Below are 22673 nucleotides of genomic sequence, written 5' to 3'. Positions count from 1 at the left end.
CTCTTTTATTAGGATGTGTAACCCTAGAGGGTCACAAGATGAACAATGAGAAGTAGTCACCAAAAAGTGTTTGTGTATGTGCAGGAAAGAATAGGAGAATGAAGTCCTTAAACTCACTGCATCCTATTTATTGAATTATCTAGGCAGTTTTTATACATATTCATTTTATGAAGCCACTGATAACGGATGTGCTATTAGAGCAGCCTGTGCTCCTGATTGTGTAACGGGCTGTAAGTGCTGGACAAGTATTGCCTTTAGAGAACTAACTTAAAAGAATATATGTAATAAAAGACACCACCGAATGATATATAGAATTTTACAGTGTTGTGTGTGTGTGTTGTGTTTTTTTTTGCCTGATCTTTACTAGCACTTCAATTTATATAGCAAAAATAACCTTTTCATAATCAGCAGTAGTTTATGACCTCTCAGTCTCGACCTGTTTATGAGCCTTCCCCCTCCACCTCCTCTCCCTTTCTTTCCCTTTCAGCACGTTCTATCCAGGGGCCAAAACAACCCTCCTGCCACAGTGCTTTATTTGACCAGAGGTGCTAGAAGCACAGTTCCTTTCTTACCACCTGTCAAAGCTATGAGCTGTCTTGACACTTATGACAAGAATAAAAAAAAGCCATCACTTCTCACCCATCTCATCACTGAATAATTACACCAGCCAGGAAAGATGAATTAGAGCAATGCCTCTGTCTTAAAGTCTGAGACAATTAAAAATGCCTCAAAAAAGAAACCTCACATCAATCAAGGCAGAGCTATTCCAGGACTTGGAGGTATAAATCCATAATACTACAGTCTCTTCTCAATGGACGTGTGTAATTAGCAGGCTGATTACAGTTGCTTTATGTCCTATAATGCGAGACGTTTACACAGCAGGTAGTTTCTTCACTGGTATTTCACGTGAACAAAGATTTTGTGCACATTTCCAGTTTAAACCCCCGTTTCCCAGGGGGAAGAGACGAGCTAGCTGTGACTCTGTGCGCACTCAAATTCAACCTGCGACCTCCCCGAACAGCCTTACCTGTCGAGAAGAATTCAAGTTTTGCATGCCCAGCCCTGAGGCAATCCCGCCCAGGGTCTGATTAGGGAGTGCACTGTTTGAAAGGGGGAGCTTCAGGCTTGGTGAAGGCAAAAATGGTGAAGTAGTGGGCTCTTCCACTAGGCCGCCATCCTGATTGGAGAAAGAAAGGGTGAGCTGTGTGCAGTGCCCAGGAGTGGGCAGCGCACAAAACAGTTTCCCATGGAAATATAAAAGGGCATGGATGAGTGGAAAAAAAAATCAAAATGTTAAAAAATAATAATAATAAAAAAAAGAGGTATGAATGATGGGGAATGAAAAGTATGGAGTGAAGGAAGAAGAGAAAGAGAAACAGGATTAAGGTACTGTTTTCCTTTACTGTGTTGCACTTCATCCACAAATGCACAACCACCCTCATCTACCTCCCAGCAGGACGGGGGGGCTCTAGCCACCTGTCCAACCTAACCACCACTTCTGCTACCCCAGAAAGGCCAGAAAAGCTAATTTGACACCAGTCTGTATTTGGTTCTACATCACAGCTCTGCTTTAAAACAAACACGTTTGCATTAATCCCCTTTCCTAACTGAGACACATGAGCCTCTTTTAGTATTCACATAGCAGTGACTTATTAATATCCACTCTGAAACATTACTCTCCAACACGCCCGCAGAACACAAAAATACTTAAAAACAATAATGATAATGTTGCCTCTGTAGCCTTCCTAGGGAAGTGATTAAGACACTGCCTGAACATCCCCCAGGAGGAGGCAGATTTTAGCAAGACGTAAGGAGCCCCCCTCTCACCACGGGGCTGTAAGAAACCGTGGTTGAACATGGATATGATGAACAGAAGGCAGCCCCTGTGGGGGGCAAACAGCGAGTCAGAAAAGAAAATAAATCATATAATCCCCAATCAAACAGGTAGGTATCTAGCTAGTGTTACAGTGGGGTACTCAATTCTATCTCAAACTGTGCTTTGATGTCTGGGAAGCCTGCGGCAGGCATGATCAAATAACACTGTGTACAAAGTACAACTCCAAAAACAGGCAGAGGGGGGAAAAAAAAAACCTTTAATTTGCAACGTGCTGGATTGGTATTTTTCAGGCAATATTTTCACTGCAAAGAAAGGCTTTTGTATAGGTGAGGAGCTAGGTTATTTCAACCATTAAATGCAATCCCCCTGAAGATTGTGGGATACCAATAAACCTCCTTTGTTAAAAAAATAGCCCAGTCCTCTACCCAGATCCCCAAACAAATGACCTAATGCGGCAGGCACGCTCCGTAAATTTTACGTTCTAAGTTAATCCTGAAAAATGCATTTTCAACAGCTCTCCTTTGATGCAAAGAAAAAGTTTCTTTACCATCAGGCGAAGTGACACTTGACATGCTATCTGACTATCCTGAGGGGGACACTGACATTTTCTAATGATATCCCCAAGGCCTTTCAGCTCAAGATATTTTACATTCTACTGGACATCAGTCACACTCTACAAACAACTGCAGCTTGCATGACAGTAACAGGTTCAGGGATTTCTCCTTAGATCACAGACGTATGTTTACAATTCTACCCTTCCCCCTTTAAAGCAAAAATAATTTCAAGCTCCGTGCGTGCTCTCTTTCAGGTGCCATTGTTTCCTTTGTGAACAACTATTGACCAGGAGAGACCAGTGCAATCCCTTCCTGTCCCCAAACTTTACTCAAATATTGTCCCACTGGTATTATTTTTCTCATTGTAGAATTATAGCAGGGCTGAGGATGGTGGAGGAGAAGCCACGCTAGAGATCTGGGCATCTGATTTCCAGACCAGACGTGCTCTGCAAGGCCACCTTCACCACAAGCATGTTCTTTGGCTGAACTACAGCACGTGTCTTTTGTAGCAAGTTTATCACACATTGTTCGCATTGACTCAGTTCTAATTTTCTGAATTTGAACTTATCAAAAGAGGCCAACTGTGCTCCACAAATGTACCCTGCAAAGGGAACTGAAAGCAATTCATTTCACATAAACTATTCAGCCGGTCAACATAAAGCAGTCATCAGTCATTCTCAATCCAGACTAGGTGACACCTTTACTGCTGACAGCAGTTTGTAACCTGATGTTTTTCAGGCTCTTTCTGCAGTTATTGTTACTCGAAAAATAATCTTTTCTAACCTGACTTTTCCTGTCCATCCCTCTTCAGTGATTTCCTCACAAATTTATGTTACATTTCTCACTGAGGCTCATCAACTAACCCCCCTCCCCGCATCTGACTCGCCAGAATCCTGCTCAACCCAGCCCTGTATGTCAGCTCTTTGAAGGGACTTGACACAAGTGGAAAATCCTAGCAGCAGCACTATTTCCTTCTATATTTACTGAACACAAAGCACCATACTGATGCTCAACAAAATATTACTTTTAGGACTTCGGAACGTCTCTCACAAGAGTCTCATGTGCTAAATAAGACATAAAGATCTTTCAGCCCTATGAGGTACAGACGACTTAGCAGAGGATTCCTGGGCACTTGGGCAGTCACCTGCCCACAACAACTGCCACTTCATGAATCAAGACAGCCCAACAGACAGATGCCAGACTGCGGAATTTGCCAAAGGTCTTTATACAAAGTCAGTTGCAAAAGTACTTAGTAAAAAATACATGTTAATATCTTCTTAAAACAGAAAAAAAAATGAACCAAAAACAAACCACCTTTTCCAAAGAAGGAAGCAGAAGAAAGAAAATCTCACCTTAAAATAAGCTCTTTTTAAACCTACTGTGAGATAGGTACAGGCAGAAGAAACTTGCAGTAGAAGTAATACTTGAAGTGCTTATCATTGGGGTTTTTTATTTTCAAAACGAGAATTTGAAAGAGGTTTCAAAGCTCGAAAGCGCAGAATAGAAACAATTACCGGATCATAGGAAACAGGAATGGAGAAATTAAGAAAAAAATCGAACTTGAAAATCCAGCGATCAACATCTAATTGCAAGCCTCAAGAGGTGTTTCTGCATGATGATAAAATATCTCATTCATTATCCCCAAGAGAAAAAACTGTGACATTCATGAGAGACAAGTGGAACCAGAATGAGAAAGAAGAGGTTGGAAAAAATTCCAACAAATACTGTATTTGAATTAGAAACAAGGAAATAGCATAGCCAAATTGAATATTTGTGGAAAAACATGAGGGCAGCCAACAAGCATCAGGCCTTGTAGACCTGGATTTGTCAACAGTAGAGAAAAAGATCTGATTGGCAACCACGACGGTAGTGAAAAAGGGCTTAATTTGTTAGCAGAGAATTTCCTACATTCTCAAGAATTTGGGAGAAAGTTTGCAAGCAGCATCAGAGCAAAGAAGACAGCACTCTATGCTGGTGATAAGGGAGAAAGCATAAAAAAGTGAAGGTAAAGAAGGAGGGAAAGTGAGCCTGCCACAGAGAAGGAACAGAAGCCCTGTAGAAGGCGAGCTTGAACTAATGCTAAGGCTGGCTGATGATACTTCTCTTCAGTGAGTTCTTCTGACTTATGTTGATATTCATCTGATAATCCACATATTGCAAGGAACAAAGTATATGACAAAATAAAACAGTGTTGTAATTCAGATTATGGGATGCACTGACATCAATTTGCTAAATCTTTTCTTTTGCAAAAAACATCTACAGCACCAAAACAAATCTGGGAAATGACAACAGGGAATAGACTGTGAGCTCTGAAGAAACCTTTTTTTTTTTTTTTTTTATCTTTTCCTTTACCGGCTAGAACAAGTAGCATTATGGCAGGATATGGCAGATTAGAAATAAGGAGCACAGCTGTACTCTGTTACAGTTTTGGCACCCCTATCAATTGCTCAATACATCTTCCAAGCTGGCACTGAAGATTCTACTGATGCTTCAGCAGCCTTGGCCATGAAGCCGTATGAAGGCAAGCAAACCAACAACACTGGTGCAATGTAGCAGCATAAAGACCATAAAACTGCACATTTACTGGAGAGAAGTACCCTGATGCTGTACGCAGCATACACACTTTGGCATTGGTTTCAAAAAACTGATGTTCTTTCTCTGCTCTGTTTTTGTATCTTTGATAAATACCTTGCCTTTTCTCAATGGTCCCGAGTTCAGTGCTTGCATCTGAATTGTGATAAAATATTACAAGGCATCTGTGTGGTTCAAGGTTTTCAACTAAGGGGTGGTCAGCACAGATCAGCAAAACAACACGTTTTTCTTCTGAGCACAGAATGCTCAATAGGTGTACGAAAATACGCACCAAATGTGAGTCCTAGTACTCAGGAGTGGTACCCAAGGCCAACCCCTACACTTTTAGAAAAGATTCTTTGAAACACACTGGGGTTATTTATCTTTCAGGATGCTTCCAGGAAAATCTTACATGTTTTTCTTACAAATTTGATGGCTCCAGAAGACATCAGGTAACATCTTCTAGCAAACCTGATACCTAAGTACAGCACACTCGCCACCAAGTATGAGATAACGTGGTTGAGATCATATATCATGGTACTGTTAGGCTGGATATTTATTTTCTCAAAGCCATTGGATTTTTTCCTTTCCCCTTTTATGGTGCTACAGGGCAAGATAACATCCTGAAAAATAATACAATTAACAAAGCACTGAATGCCAAAGATTGACTCAGTGCAACACAAAATAAAGAATATGTGTGGCAAGTGTTAAGAGAATCAGCCGATAAAGAGGTAGTAATGAGCACACTAACCCAGCTTACAATTTTGTTTAGAAGAACCTTGCATAACTTATTGAAGACTCAGCAACGCCAAGCAAAAGGATAATGGCCTAGTAAGAGAATAGGTAAAATCAGGAAGATTGGCTGAATTGCTTTGTGCGGCCATGGCAGAGAGTTCATTCACCAACCATGGAAAAGGATGGATGACCTGATCAGAAACTGATGCAGCTCCACGTTCATGCTCTGAAATATCACGCCATAGGGTTCTGAAGAAAAGGAGTTGCTCCAGTAGCATAAGATGCAAATATGAAAAGAGTAACTTTGGGAGAAAAAAAAAAAAATCTATTCTTAGTGTAGAAACTCTATTTGTTTAATTCACTTAGCAAGTTGCTCAACACTCTTGATAGCTAACAAATATAGTTTGGGATTATTTCCTTTGTTATACCAAACTCACTGTGACAGATTATGCCTAGACTGACAGATTTTACTTGCTGTATGAATACTAATGATTTTAGTACTCCCTTCTCAAGTTGTGTTTAACATATGTTTCCATAATTATGTGTTATGCCTCACATAATGCACCTCTCTCTTTCACAATCTGCTCAAGATATTGTTATCCTAGAAAAGAAAAGGCTAACTGGCATGAATACACTAATTTTGTGACCTTCATCAGGAGAGGGATCTTTCAATTAACATACTCATTAAGGTTTGCCATAAGCAAACAGTTTGGCTACAGTTCAGAATGATTTTTACGTGGTAGAAAGAGGAAAAGAAGAAAGAGTCAGGTTAAGCCTGACATGTCTGGGTTAGGGAGCAATGCCATAATGGACACCGTATCATTCCAAGGAGTAGGGAGCCCACAAACAACAAATGTTTTTCCCTCAAAAGCAAAAGAGCATTTTTCTAACATACCATCTTTGGAAGAAACTGCCATGACACTGTGGCAGTATTTGAACTACCACGAAGAATAGTGGTATGTAAAGACCTTGTAAAGAAAATTTTATACAGATGCTCGTTTTTCCTTATTATGTAAGATACATTTGTGTTTAGTCAAATTAATTTACAGTTTGCACTGTACCAGAACAGGAACTCAAACTGTTTAGGCTACGATGACAGCAGAAACAGCACTAGTTGTCATTAAGAGGTCAGCATTTATCAGATGTCCCAGCACAGTGCCATGCTAATTTTCTCACCACAACACTTAGGAACCTGTCACAGCTCAAACTGTAACTTTCATAGTACTAAATATAAGACTACAAAAAAAAACACAGGGTGGGCAACTGGAAAATAAAGATTTTAATACAATATGTGTTATCAAGACTAGATATCACTACTGTCTCACATCCTGTAAACAGCTTATGTAAAATGAATTGGTTTCAGCACAGTTTGTGAAAGGTACTGATTTCTGCATCCAGAAAAGAAAAAGAACACCACCACCTTTAGGAACATTTCAGATAACTCAAGAAATAAAGAATGGCACTGCTGAAAGCTCTTTCCTTAGTAACAATTTTAGATGGGGAGGATTCTGAGGTGTTTTGTGGTCTATTTGTAGGACTTTGTGTCAGGTTGTAAATCCCATTTCCTACTGAAGATCTGGCTGCACTTTTCCCTACATCCTGTTCTTCAGGCACTTTGTTGAATCTTGGACACCACTAACTCCTGCAGCCTTCTCCTCGGTCACTGCACGGTGATGGAAAATTTGTAATACGTGACCACAGAAGAGGAAGCTCATCTGAGAAGCTATTTATGACTGCGCGCGTCTGCTCTTTGACTTAAAAATACCTCAGCTCCTCATTCCTGTGTACATACTGAACTTTCACTGAAATCTTTACGGAGCTCAAAATCAAAACAAAAATTAGAAGCTTAGTTCTTGAAGATTTTGGGCTTGATTGTACTTGATCATTAATCTGGGCAAGGGTCACTCACTGGCTCCCAGGACTTACGGAGTGAAAGGCCTTCCCTGCTCCATTTCTTTGCTTTTTGCATTTCTAATTCTGTTGCACTAGTAATATCTTAGTAGGCTTTATTTTTAAGTGTAACTCTTGGGATAACAATTATTTGTTTCTCTGTGGAAATCAAATCATTGTTCTTTCCACAAGGACTCAATTCACACCAAATTGAAAGAGAGAAGAAAAAGAATATAGAAATATGTCATTACATATCACATCTCTCTCTAGAGCTTTATAAACAGACTGTGGTAATCATCATTATTACTACAGTGTATGGTTTTAACCAGCAAACCACATTCACATTTCTGAACTTACCTTGTCAAGGAAGGTGGGGCGGTCCATGGAAGACTCTTTGGAGATTGGTGGTGGGCGGCAGCCAAGGGGTTTGGTGACCATTCCATTATAGTCGGTCACTCCCATTCCACGCTTGTCCATTTCCACCTTCTTTTCCAGCAGAGCACCTTCATAGAAAGGGGAAACGGATTGAATAAGGTGACACAAAGAGAGTGAATTTGCCAACAAAAGTTCACAAAAGTGTGTCTTGCTTACAAAAGCAAAAACATCTTTAGAAAAGTAATGTTATCCATTTGAACTGGATAAGAGCAAACTCTCAGAATCGTGAGCTTTTGTTTTGTTGCTTTCGAGGAAAAAAATTATTTACACAGACACTTACTCATGGCCTGATCGAGATTCATATTGTTGCTCTTCAAGGCCTCTTCCGCTGGCTCTCTCTGTCAAAAACAGGGATAATGTTAAGAGAAAAAGTAATCATGCTTCTATAATTTCAATGAAAACCGAGAAAACAGATACATCTCAAAGTACTGGATTCAGTATTTACTCAGTGGCACACACAACGCCTGCACACTTTTTTTTTTTTTCTTTGGCTTTTACCAATTCCCACGGCAATTTAGCTTCAGTTTGTCAAGTAAGTACCATTTCTACAAGGTCAAGCCACACTCTTCAGCTGTTCAAATTTCTTCCCGTTTTCTAGTGGCAACTTAAATATTATTATGTGTCTCTCTTAAAAAAAAAATAAAAAAGCAGCAATACTCTAATGTCATCAATTTAATAAGGAGTGAAGAACAGAAGTGGAAGTACTACCGAAGTTCAAATAACACCTGTTATAAAACTCTGAACTTCACAAGTTCTATAAATGTCACCAAGCAATCTCGGAGAGCACTCTTATGATACAGCTTATGATAGATTTCTGAAATTGGAGTAAATTTCTAATTCTAGGTAACAGAACTACTTCCCAGTCTGAAGAACACTGAGTATCTTTTTGTAGTTACAGTCTGAGACAGTGAAAGACAGGACAAGTAAAAGCTACAAAGGCTAAGCCACAGGTACACTGAACTATAACCACTACTCACAGGGAAGCCCATGTCTGTGAGCTGTTTTATCAGGCGGTTCATGATCCAGGCCTCATCTTGCTTGCTAGATGTCTTCATGCCCTTGGTAAACAAGCGAGAGATTCCATTAATGGTCTGCTTCCCATATCCATACTGGTGAGATGTACATCAAATGTGATCAGTTTTCCACATTAATATAAATGTTATTAAATGATATATTAATACATTTATTTATAAAGTATTCAAGAAACTACAAACAATGTAACTATGAGTCTCTTACTCTACATATCATTCAAATTTTATCTCAGCTGAATAGATGTTCAGGGTACTGTTTATGATGTGATTTGCTGACCACTGAAATAAAGCCACCTTTCATTTTAAGTATTTGATTTTAATCTTTCGCAGAAAACCACAATGAAATACAAAAATCTGAAATACCACAACACTATATATTTGATTGAATCACTGGCCTATGTTGGCTAATGGAATAACAAACTGATTGACCGTATGTGTTCCAAATTCCTTTTAAATTGTAGGCTGGCCTTGTCCTGAAATAATGACTGTGCAATGCAAAACTTCCTAACATAATTGTGTATGTTCTTGGTTAAGCATGAAGTCACTACAAAATTGCTTCTTTCTCACACCAGTACATACCTTAAAAATTATCTGTTTGTTTCTCCAAATAGGAAATAGGTATCTTTGCTGGATCACTTCATCACAAACTACCATTTGCTTTTCTACCACCACAGAAAGTGTCTGAAGACCCACTCAACACTTCTTTCTGTTAATGTGCTATCACTTCTTCAGAATCCATGAATGCTTATAAAACTTACAAAAAAACAAAGACAACAAGGACAAGAACTCCTGAAGCATCAGACACACTGGAAGTCAAGTATCTTTCCCTTGCTCCTGTAGACAAGGTAAGCTATACTCAAACCACTGAAGTACCAAGCTCTTTTTGTGTTCTGGTGTCTAATGCCAGGTGTAACGCATGAGAAAATGTGTGAAAACTGATTCTAGAAATGTTGCACTGTAATTCCACTCGTTCCTAGAGATTATTTTTATTTTTGTCTTACCTTTTGAAGTCCTTTCTTTGGGGCATTCCCCCAGGAGTTACAGGAGGAGCTGCTCTCTTGTGAAGCAGTATTATTCCACATATCTCCTTCTTCATCTTCCCACTGACTAGTACTGAGATTCACTTCATCCCCACCACTGCCCCAGCCTTCTTGCATAGATTTTGAAGCTGGAGGGAAAAGGGAGAAGAAAATCAGATTTAATTTTATGCAAATCTTACAGAAATATCCTTTTATACCATATCCTGTATGCCAGCATTTAAGTATTTTCAAGAGATATATAGAGGTTCATCAAATAGCTTAATTGGCATTAAATGATAAGAACTCTTCCTTTGAAGCTAGCAAAAAAAAGAAAAGTGCTCTAAATACTGCTATAATAGAAAAAGTCTAGCAATGGCAAGTCTTACTTTTTCCTGAACAAGTAAGAGCTGTGATCATTCCAGTCTCCTAGGAACGGGGAACCAAAAGTATGACCACACACTTGTAATGTGCAATTTTGCTTTCAATGAATCTCACCATTTTGGCTACCACATTCTTCCAGTGAACAAAACCAAATTACAAGGTTACTAACGGTCAGAAATTCATTCACATCTCAGAAGAATGGGATCTGAAAGGAGCAAGCAGGCTGCAAGGAACACTTTACATTAAATGATGAAGTTGCGTCAGCTCAATCTGGTTTTTTTTCTGTTTACTCTGTTTAAAGCAAAGATTATTCATTCTGAGACCTATCAGTCCTCTTTTTAAGTTTTCTGGGACCTCTGACTGTATCTGCTATTTAGTAGGAATAAAATTAAAAGATTATCACAGCCAAAGCAGAAGTTTTGGCTTTCATAACACCTTTATATTTACGGGACCAATGCATCAAATTCATTATTTTAAATGAATTTGGAATGTCAGAAATTTTGAGAGCTAATTGGAGTTTTGAAAATTTAGGAAGTCCCTGATTTAGCTGCACAGAAAAATCAGAAGCAGTCCTGTTTAAAGACACCGGCAGAAGCAAACACGCTTTTTGCCCTTTTTCCCCAGCTCCTTCAGACAGTGATGTCTGTGCACGTACCTGGTTTGCACAGTGCTGGGGCAGCAGCTGGAGCATTTGTTCTTCCGTATGTCCCTGCCGACTCGGCAGGATTATCTCCCCACCCTGTACCACTGCTGGGGGGCTTCCCCCACGCTGAAGTGCCATTATCAACTGCAGCAGAAGGGGATGACGGCTCTCCCCAAGAAGCTTCGGTCTTTGTGTGGACGTTAGGCATTTCTCCCCAGCCTGCTGAAGCGAGGGGAAGGAGGGAAGAAGAGCGATGAGAGGAAAGGCTTCTTTCGTCAATAATTTCAAAGACAGACATTTTATTAAAAGTCTTTATCTGGAAAGAGCATGAACCAGTAAGCAGGCACAGTGACTCTAATTAAGCATATTTAAAAAAGCCTTTGATTTAGACTCAAAAGTCTTTTTCTTAATTTAATAGTAATGTCAAGTTGTCAAGATGGAAAGAATATTTCTGAGCACAGCCGGGGCAGCCAGGTGAGGCCCAGATGCAGCCCACACCAAGCAGCTGCTTCCCACGGCTCTTCTCGGAGCAGACCAAGCAGGGCTCGGGGAACACAGCAGTGGAAGCACTCACAAGACCAAGACCCAGATTTGAGTTGGGCCTTTGTCAATGTAGCATTTTAAGTTGTTTTAACTACTGTCAAATTATCGAATCTCTTTTCTCATGCCCTGTGCACAAGATGATACACCACTTTCAGTGCAGATTACGTGTGTTAACATTCCTTAAAGCTTTTATTACAGCTTGTGTTTGATTGTGTTCACTCCCTGCCCCTTTGTCACTGAAGCTTTAGGTTATAACCAATACGGTTTTAATGGGAGAACTAGCAAAAATGCAATTAGAACCCACAGTCAAATCATGAGGAATGGCACGTAGAAGTCACTGTTTTCCTGCAGAGTATTACTTCAGCTCATCGAAAGATGTAAGCTACTCTACAGGAACAGCCTTAGTCTGGCTTGAACGTAATGCACTTAAATCCGCATCACACCCATTTTAGCACTACAGTTAAATGTGCCAGGAGCTGCCACATAGCTTCAGAGTCCCAAAGAGCAACACAGACCAACACAACAAAAGCGTAACTTGAATTTTAAATGCCCATTACCTCTTACAAAAAGTCTTTTTTTTCCTGAAGTTTTTTTCTTTTTCTTTTTTCCTGTTGTACATAAGAATTCAGAAGTTTTGTTGAATATCAGCACTTGAGAAAAGCGTTTTCAGTTCTTTCTCCCCAAAACAATATCTAACGTACAGAAGAGCAGCTTCTGACTCTCACAGAGGACTATTTGCTTCATCGAATTTTCCAGAAGGTCAGATTTGGATCACAGATGGATTTCAAGGTACTTTTTGAAAACATGCGAGAGTGCCAGATACATAGCAGGCAAGAAAACAAAGCTTTTACATCTATCCAATATAAACCTATTTTTCTACAATTACTACAAAAAACACATCATATTACATGACAACACAGATCTCAAAGTATTGCAGAGTTCAGTATTATGCTGTCTGCTTAAAATGTCCACTATCACTAGGCTGCCAATTCAAGAAAGCTGCCTTCTCTTCATTGGAGATGAGTATTATTAAGTATTATTAAGTATTTTATTCCATTAAACGATGGCCCTGCCAGATCTGTAACTTCTGGCTCACAAAATGGAAACAGATCTGCTTAAGAAGGAAAACTGGTTTTACTGCTACTCAAAAAAAGAGTATCATTACTTTTTTTTTTTTTTTTAAACAGATTTCATAACTTAAGGGCTAGATGCCTACTTTGCTGCAGCATTATTCTTTTTTTTTGCTCCCCAGTGCTATCTGTAAAAATACTCCAGAAAGCTTCAAAGAGAAGAAACTTAAGATTTTCTATACCAGCTAATAACTAAAGAAGGTATACAATGCAAGGAAGTCACCACAGAAGAGCTTAAGAGTATCCTGAAATAGATTAAACTGTCTAAGCAATAACGTTTCATTAAGCAACAGATTGAGCAGGCTTGCTACAAGTCTTTGCACAATTTACCAATTTCAACAGAAATTTTGTTACTAGAAACTGCAAGCAAAATATACCTCCAAAAACAATTTGAATAGTGACTAGCAGTGGAAAAAAAAATCCTTTCAAATTGTGGACTCATACTTGTTCACCACTGCAGCGTTACTGTATTGCATTATTTATTTTAGGCTCCACTTCTTAAAGCAACTAAAGTTCTCTCATCTAATGATAAAAGTGTACATGACATAAACCATACCCAAACAAAGCCTACATGCTCAGGAACACGTAGCTTAATAAAGCTCCTTTGCTACCAGCGAGATTCATCGTGTTTTAAAACATATTCCTGACCAAACCCCAATTTCACTGTTTTATTAAGCAGGTTTTCATTTAAAGCAGAAATGCTGTGTTCTGCTCTAAGCTGTATTAGCCCTGCTGAAACTTCTGGTTCATTTTAAAAATGTGTACAAAAGATAAGCACCCAAACGTGTGTGCATGTAGGTGAACCACTACTTAACCTGAATACTTCCCTTGGTGTTTCACCTAACACACTTGTTCAAGCTTACTGCTTGCATCTTTATGTCAAATTAATTTAAGGATTTTTTTATCTGATTTTTTGCCTTAGTACTCAGGAGCCAACCTTGTAACTGCATGGATTCAATCATGTTGACATCTGAAAACAAGTAACCGCAGGCACATGAACCAAAACCCAAAACATTTCTGGAGCACCAACTGGAGTACAACATGCAGAGGCTGCAGAACACTAATATTCCCCTGAGTCCCTGCAAAACATACTGGTAATACTTTAAGCAATTCAATTCAAGAAGTCAACCTTAAAACAAAATTCATAAATGGAAAAGGCAAAGCGTACTAGGTTTTAAACTAAAAAATTCAAAAGAACCGGTCCTTCTGATGCTCTTTACTAGAAATCCAACAACATTGATTAAAGAGATCACAGACGTGCAACGTCCAAGTTATTTTGAGTTAAGTGCTTTAAGTGCGCTGAGCAGTAAATAAGATGGGATTACAAATAATGAGGGAACTAGCCTTTACTAAAAGATAACGCTTGCAGGTACACATAAACAAGCTAAATGTATTAAACAAAAGTTTTCAGATTTGTCTTAATACATCGTATTAAGCGAAGGAAATCAGTAAATAAAACCTGAATGGTGCTAGAGAGCTAGGTTGTGCACAACAAAAATTAGCCTCTACATAAATGCCCGAGTAGCTACCATTTATGGAGCTGTTTTTCCCTCCAAGGTAGGTACTCACTTTGTTATTATCTTTATGCTACCTTTTTATGTCTCTACGTGGCTTTATTTTAAAAGCTTTAAAAGGTTGATATGTTTTGAAATGGATGATGCAAAATTCTACAGGTAAGAGAAAATAATATATTTATGTAATATAATAATTCATATTTATTATTGTCCAGAAGCCTACCTTCTTTTAAATGAGGTTTTTCCTTGATTTTTACAACAACCTAGTGTGCCTCATATTCGAAACAGACATGGGTGGAATATTAGTTCAAAGAATCTGCAGTCCAAGCAGCTTGCCTCCAGGAGCACGAAGCTTTCCAACGCTCCACATTACCCAACACGAGCAGATTGCAAATGGCATCGTAGTGGGCTGAACGAACACAGAAAGCTACTTTCAAGCTCCTTTACACAGCTGTTTGGAAGGAAGACACCTTCGTGATGGTCTCAAATCTGAGCCAGTCTTCAAATTTTCAAAAATTCTCACAATTTTCTTTATGAAAATAAGATGCATGTAAGGCTTTCTTAAGAAAAAGCCTCATGCTTTAAAAAAACAAAAATCCACCACCAACAAAAAACACAAGAAAAAAAGCAACAAACAGATCCGCATGAATGTTGTTTTGCAGCAGGATAAGCTCTGCTAACAGCTACCTTGGCAAGAAAGTGAGGCTTTAATACGGAACTTTTAAAACTGTTAGAACTGCAAGAAACAAAGAGATCGCAGTGAGTAATAAATATGGCCACATTGGCAGAGTTTTGTTTTATAGAAATAAAAACATAATTAACATTGGGCCTCTGCCAACAGGAAATCCTCAAGGGAAAGTGAAATGTTAACTAAGTTATGGCAGGATGCAGTTGTTTTCCCTCAAAATAACCCTATAGCCATTTGGATGACAGAATTTGTTTTTCTTGAGGTTGTTTGGTCCGTGATAAATACCAGTGTACGACTACAATAAAGGCAAACCAAAATATCAGAACCTTATGCAGATGAAAAAGGAAGATAACAGACAGAAAAATGAAACTGTTTACTAAATAGTCACTCATTAGTCTGCTTATAAAAGAAAATAAATTAGCTCTAGCAGTGTATTCATTCATACATGTACGTGTGTAAGGAAAGGTTACAGATGTTTTTAATAGTCACCTGTAACCCTCAACCTTTCACGTCCTACTTTCCTAACAGGTATTCCAGTTCAGGCAGTGGAGCTCAATGCTTTCTTGCATTACTCAGCATTAGGGAAGCTCTTATTTGGCTGTCAGCAACGAGATCATCCCTGCGTGAGAGCAGAGGACAGGTTTCTCAGGATCACCTAGCTGTCCCCCAGTACTTAATTGTTGGAAGGCTGAGTGCACACCACAGGATTTTAGGTTTTCACATGAGCAGCCTAAAGGAGCTCAAAGCTGATCTGGTTTCATGTCCACTGTGATGAAAGTGCAAAGTAAAAAAAAATGCATTCTTTCTATTTTCTGTTTTGTGTAAATCACACGTTAAGAGTGGCACTGAAGTTGCTACTGACACAATGGCACAAAATTATAAAAGAAACGGAGAAAATAATTTATACTTTGTTCGGATTTTAAAGGTGGAGCTGCTCGCTCTCTAGGAACCACAAAGACCTTAATTTTTGACATACAATCTCCACAAGGAAGACCATATTTCCTTCTGCTGGCTTTGTTTCACGGATGGAAGACCATCTGTTGGAACCCTGCCAGTCTCCACCTATCTGGTACCTCTCCTCTATCTAACAGGAATGCATCAAGCCCACTTCTTAGCATTTGGAGGAAAGAGCTGTTGGTGTTTGGGATCCAAAAATCTCCCTTTGTTCACTCATCCCCATTTGCAGAACTTTTTGTCACTTCTGCTCGTCTTTCTAAATAACTCATCAGTGGCTTGGGAGGAAGCTCCCCAAACCAGAAAGGAGTATATTCATTACATTATCCACCCCTTTTTTGTGTGTTTTTATTTACAATAGAAACTCCTCAGAGCATTACGCATTTCATCAAGTGTGTACCAACATCTGCTTCCCATCAATAGCTTTTAAGTTCTGCACTCAAAGAATTCTGAGAACTTCTGAGGATGGGCGACAATGTGAATAACAAGACTGTGACTTGGCCCCCATTTCTAAACTAACATAGTATAAATGCACAATTCTAAAGGCACTGCTGCTGCTTGGAGAACCATTCACTAGAGCTGCGCAGTGAAATTAAAATCCACTTTGCTTGCGGTATGTGTGACTGTGCCATCTTACAGCTATCCAACAGGCTTCTGCAGCAATACAGGAACAGAATTCAGCATCCCTAATTCCCTGAATAACAGTAAATGATAAAAATGATTGGCAAAGCATGTCAGGAGCCTCGTAGATGATGAAATGCCAATGTTAACTGCTAAGTTCAAGTGCTGGAAGATTTTATATGAGCACTTATCTGTGCCCTATGGCATGGCCTTTAATTATACAGTCAGGTTTTACACAGAAATACTGTGCACGGAAAAGAATTGCTATTGGATAAAATTTGGCTTTGTTTTACAGAAGTCTCCTGGCTTCAAGACTCTAGTTTCCCCTACGGCAGAGGCTGGAAATGCATATTCCCTGTCCCATGGGACAGGAAATTGAGGTATGAAAAAATTAGGTTAAATGGTGCGACAACAGACTGTAAGACCATGTCTGCTCATGATGTAGGAAAGCCATTCATTACTTGCTTTTGTGTGTGTGTGGTGGTTTGTTGTTGTTTTTTTTTAATGTCATAGATAATTCTATAATTTGCAGGTGTTGTAGGTCTGTGTAATTTCAACACACATCTATAGTATAGTGCTCAAAAGCTGCTACGTGCTATATGCAGTGTTAAAAATAGGTCTTCTCACTCTGGGAAGTAAATAGGGTCATTTTAAATTGCACTCTTTTTTGCTTTCTGTGTGGGAAGAGTAGCTCCTCTCAGGCACAGCCAGAAGTAAAGCTGGTCATAGCACACAAAGGCACAGAGGGCAGTACCTAGCTTCTGCTCATTTGCAGATTCGGTGATAGACCTTCAAAACATTTCCACGTGGGGCTCTTATATCCATGCACACACACACCACCGTATGTAGGCAAAAATATGCAACGGACAACTTATGCCTTTGATAACTTTTAAGAATATCTGAACTGTATTTTGAATTGTCCTCACTTAAATTTATCCTCTTTCTTGCATACAATCTTCAGTACATTCTGCGAGTTGTTTTGGTTTAATACCTTAGGATATTTGTAATGGAAATGTTTGCAAGATGCACAATAATGTCATTTTAACCTAGCCGTGTGCTATCTCGAGTGGATCACTTCAAATAAATAAGCTGTTCTCTGACTGCATAAACATATTACTTCAAAGAAACCCTTCCTTTGCTACCATCTAGTCTCCAGAGGTAACCCCTGAAGATTAACACCAGTTTTGAAATTCCATTTTCACAATCTGAAGGACTCAGAACAGAGAATTTTCCTCTGCAAGGTGTTAATTATTTGAATAGCATTAATGACACATCACTGTACACGAACAGTTTTAAAAACATATGTAATTATCCAAAAGTCAGCTTACTGGGGGGAAAAAAGAAAACAAACAAAAACACTAAAAAAAAGACGCCTCTACTAAAATTCAGAAATTTGTGTTGTCGGTTTCATGGGTGAAGGTTTAAATACGGATGATGTAAACTGAAAACAAGCAAATTATAAAATAACTACGTTAGACTGGCTGTGTACAAATCTCTTTAAAGATTTCTCTATCTGGAGCACACTTTATTTTATAAAAATAGATACCCTCAACTATTAAAATATTTGACCAGAGAAAGGAACGCAAGACTATTTTTATACAGACATTACAGTAAGTTTGAATTATTTCAAAACATCAAAGAAAAACGATGGAAATAAGAGAAGTGGAACAAATCCCACTTGGAGAAAAGCACAGTTAAAAAGTCAATATTTAGCCACGACCAAGACGAAACAAAAACTTGGACACAAAATCAGATGAAGAATTTTTAAGAGCACTGCAAGATTAGGTTTCTTTTGAGAAGTCTGTGGTCGTGACATAGAGCAGGGCTTCTAGTGACATTTATTTAAATACCTCCCTCCTAAACACTTTTTTTCTCTTCCCCCCCCAATTTTCATTCCTTGCTGCTTGTCTACAAGTACCTTGGTTTTGATTAGAAAAATTCTTATACTCTTCGGATGCTCAAAAACCTTGTCTTTGGAACAGAGCTAAAGGTAGACTAATTCTTCCCAGCCACCCTGAATGTTAACATCTTTAACCAATCCAGCTTTATGAGAACATCATAAAAATCCAGGATACTCTCCGTGCTTGAGACCTGAAGTACGGAAGAGAACTGTTTCTTCATAAAAGACAACAAACAGAAGACAGAGAAACAGCATCAGCCTGGATTCATACAACTGTTAAAAAACATCTGCTGCCAAGAGATATGGTTGGTAGAAAAGAAACAGATGCTTAGTGTCTAAACAAGAACAAAGACTGACTAATAGTAACAGAAGACAAGAGAAGAGAGGTTAGCAAAAAGACATGGAGCTCTCAAATGGCTGAATTAAAAGAAGGTGCTAACTAACCATGGAACACCTGACAAAATAAATATGGATCAACAAGCTCAGGTTGCAGAGCTTTATTGACCAGATATTGTTTAAAGCTTTTCTTACACGCATTGTGCAGCCAGCCAAATTCCTTTCTGGTCCTACTTTTAAAACATTTTCTATTGCAAAAAGGTACAGTCAACTGGTTTCACTTAGATACGCAGTTTTCCAGATTTGCTCATTGGGACCTGCTGTAAGCACATTTCAGTTATTCTCACATACACCAGTGCAGCACTGGCAAAAAGATCATTAAAAGCAACAGAAATTTAGAGAAACAGAAAATCCCTTGCCTGTATCATGTCTATATAAAGAATTAAAAATAAGGTATTTGAACTTAAGGTAACAGCATTGTTAACTGTTAACACTGCCTCAGAGTAAATGAATGCATTTATGCTATGACACAAATACAGGGTTTCTCTCTCTAATGCACAATTACACAGTGATCAGGCTAGACAGCATTCAGCAATAATGGAACTGGTATAACGTAGCTTATAAAACTATTTTCATACCTGGACCAAGCAGCGGGGACCGGTTCGGCTGGGCACTTGACTGGTGCGATGGCTGAGGTTCAACCATGTTTGTGTTGATAATGGTGCTAGTGGTGGTGGTATTGGTTGTGGTACTGCTCTGAATTATAGGATTATTTCTATCCCACATGTTTACAGTCTTGTTGTTGTTGTAATTTGGGTCGCCCCAAGCTGAGGTACCATCATCGATTTCCATCTTGCGGCGAATGGACGGTGGAGATGGCTCTTCCCAGCCAGTTGCCTCACAGTTCTCTTTTTGTTTGGCTGGCACCGGCCCACCAACCCACCCCGACCCCGTCTGTTTTACAGAAGCAGCTCCTCCCCAGTTACTCACATTGTTGTCCTGGGGTTTGTTAGCCCAATTTTGTTGGGGGCCTGGCTTTAACGATTCCCCCCAACTTGTACCTGTATTTGCCTTGCTGTTTGTGCCATTTCCCCACCCACTGGTCCCAGACCTTGTGGAATCATTCCAACCAGACCCTGACCTATTGTCAGAGTCCCATCCAGATCCATTCTTCTTCCCATCACCCAAGTGTCCAGGAACAGATGACGAATCTGTCCAATCTCCACCTCCTGAAGTCCAGCTTGGATTTGATTTCTGTCCATCTCCCCAGTTTTGAGTTTTGGGTTTCTGAGGTTCACCCCAGGTAGGTGATTTGTCCTCCTGATTTGCGGTCCCACTCCAAGCGTGGCCGCTTTTGGCAGCAGCAGCATTATTAACAGTAGTAGAGCTTGCTGACTCTCCCCATCCCCCTGGGCCATTTGGTGCTTTGTTGTTATTGTCTCCCCAACCTGTATTTGTTGGAACAGCTGCAGGTGGAGAGTTGACCCACCCAGATACTGAAGAGGTATTTGTACTGTTCATGATGGACCCATCGTTCTTCCCCCCTGAGTTTGAAGATTGAGTAGCTGCACAACCCCAGGCCTCCGTTCCATTGTCATTCTTTCGTTCAGACCTTGGGGACTCTTCAAATTCCCAGGCAGTGTTTTGCTTTACAGGGGTCTGTCCCCACCCTGTATTGGACAGGACCCTGGGGTCAAGGTCATTTCTTGGCAACTGAACTTGCCCTTGGTCTATCATCCCTTTATCTCTCCTCCTGCCTTCTCCAGCCCCCTCCCTCCCAGTACTGCCTTCATTTTGACTTCCACCGCTATCGTTACTTCCTTCGCTAGCTGTGGTGCCAGATGCTGCAGCTTTGGCCCAAGAGTTCATTTGTTCATTGCCCTGCTGCATGGCAGGATTCGGACTGGTAACACTTGAGCCATCCCACCCCGTTGATCCTTTCCCGTTGATGTCACTATTGGAATGCTGGTTTGGGGGCTTGCCCCACTCACCGTTTACACCGTTACTGGCGTTACGGTTGGGGTGGCCCCAAGCTCCAGAATGCATGCTACCAACACCGCTGTTGCCACCGCCCCTGCCCCACGCTAGTACCCCAGGGCCAGAAGGAGGCCCCGAATCCCACGCACTCGCTCCGTTTCCTTCCTTTTGCACAGCACTGCTGGATCCATTTTGTTTAGCACTTAATGCTGAGTTCACAGTGTCTCCATTCCCCTGACTGAACCCAGAATTGCTGTTTCCTGTGGCAGGATTACTGGGGGACATCCCCCATACTGAACTGCCCATTCCTTCACCACTGCCCCCACTGACTTGAGAAACTGATGTTCCATTAGCACCAGGAAGGCCTTGCAGGTGGGGCGGGATGATGGCCCCCATACCAACAGCCATCCCCCAGTTCGGCAGTCCATTTGTCTGCATTGCATTGATAGGGTTTGGTGAAGAGTTCATGGGGTTAGTGTTATTTGGTCCATCAGTGTTAAGGTTCTGAGGTTGTACGCTGAAAGACACATTCTGAGAAGTGGACGTTTGTGGTTCTGTGCTCTCTTGCGGCAGCAAGTTTCCCCAAGCACCTAAGGTGCCTGTTGGGTTCCCATTCTGGTTGCCCATGTTCTGACCTATGGCACTGACTGGACTGCAAATACTGGAAGGGTTGCCTGCTCCCACAGTTCCTTCATGTCCGAGTACAGGCCAGGCAGCTGGATTGGCATTAGGGTTAAGGTTAAGATTAATGCCAGCATTTGAGTTGGAAGCACCCCAGCAGTTTTGACTTCTACCGTCTCCAATCATGTTGTCCATCTTTCCATCCCCACCGCTGGCAGAGCAGTGAGCTAGGCCAGAGCCGGAGCCTGCAGCCACCCCCCACACCCTGGCCGAGTTTCCGTTACCGTTTGCTCCACCAGCTCCAAGGGCACTCTGGTTAGAAGTGCTTTGGACGAGTGCTCCGTTGGCGCCATTATTGCCATTAGTTTTCTTTGTATGTCCAGTGAAGTTGCCTTGGGCACTCCCTGTAGCCATGCTACTGTTCTCTGAGCCACAGTTGGAGGCAGAGTCAGTGTCTGTAGTACATTCTGAGGCAGATTCAGTCTCAGCTCCTGTGATGGAAGGCCACGCTTCCTTGTCAGTCCTGTCTATTATCACTTTATCCCAGCTGCAGTTGCCTTCACTCCTGAAAGTGGGCTGCTGTCCCCAGTGGGAATTTTCATAATGGTCTCCCAATCCACTGTGACTGAGATCTGAAAGGATCCGATAAGGTTGAAAATGAGTCCACTGTTCAAGTACTACAAAAACACGCTCTTAAATACTGTTTTACATCACTAGCAGTAATGATGAGCTCTGCACTGAAGTCTAAATCATGCTAAAATTTGGAGCGCAGTTTCTAATATAATACAGTAACTTTTTCCACTACAAACTACCATGCTCATATTTAGTTTTTTGTTTGTTTGTTTGTTTTTGTTTTGTTTTGTTTTAATCTGACAAAATTCTCAATTAAAATAATGGGCTAATTCCATTTTAGAACAGAGCAGTAAAAATATTTTTAACTTCTTGGTATACTAGTTAAAATAATAGACAATAAATACAGATAGCAAATACACTAAGCCTACACGAAAAATCTAAAAAGTGAATTTGGAGAAAACATAGAAGATCTGTAAGACTCATTATTTTACTGTTTTCATTCTTCAGAGAAACAAAGAACATCCAATAAAAATAAATGTCTGTCTACCATTAGACATTATATGCACACACCCGTCCTCCCCCCCCCCCAACACAATTAATTTAGGTTTTCAACCCTTCCTGTAAATAAAGGAACAAAAACTGACAGCCATCTTCACTATACAGCATCAATTATAAATTTAAACACCATTACTACAACTTACATTTTAGCAGAGAACATAG

At 40.1% G+C, this 22673-nt stretch overlaps 1 protein-coding gene across 3 annotated transcripts in view; it reads right to left on the bottom strand.

The window, feature by feature from the left end:
• Positions 1 to 22673, bottom strand: part of TNRC6C (trinucleotide repeat containing adaptor 6C) — a 100675-nt gene that overhangs the window by 16399 nt on the left and 61603 nt on the right. For 2 of the 3 annotated variants that reach the window (XM_084298565.1, XM_084298566.1), the window contains exons 5-11: positions 19421 to 22012; positions 11109 to 11318; positions 10055 to 10221; positions 9000 to 9080; positions 8303 to 8360; positions 7945 to 8090; positions 1028 to 1177 (exon numbers count right to left, since the gene is read on the bottom strand). In XM_084298565.1, the coding sequence (XP_084154691.1) occupies positions 1028 to 1177; positions 7945 to 8090; positions 8303 to 8360; positions 9000 to 9080; positions 10055 to 10221; positions 11109 to 11318; positions 19421 to 22012 (3404 nt within the window). The remainder of the gene's footprint in view (positions 1 to 1027; positions 1178 to 7944; positions 8091 to 8302; positions 8361 to 8999; positions 9081 to 10054; positions 10222 to 11108; positions 11319 to 19420; positions 22013 to 22673) is intronic. The other variant, XM_084298567.1, reaches the window with a different exon arrangement.

Source organism: Netta rufina (assembly GCF_964035555.1).
Source record: "Netta rufina genome assembly, chromosome: 19".
Lineage (NCBI taxonomy): Eukaryota > Metazoa > Chordata > Aves > Anseriformes > Anatidae > Netta > Netta rufina.
This window is presented reverse-complemented; position numbering and strand designations above follow the sequence as displayed.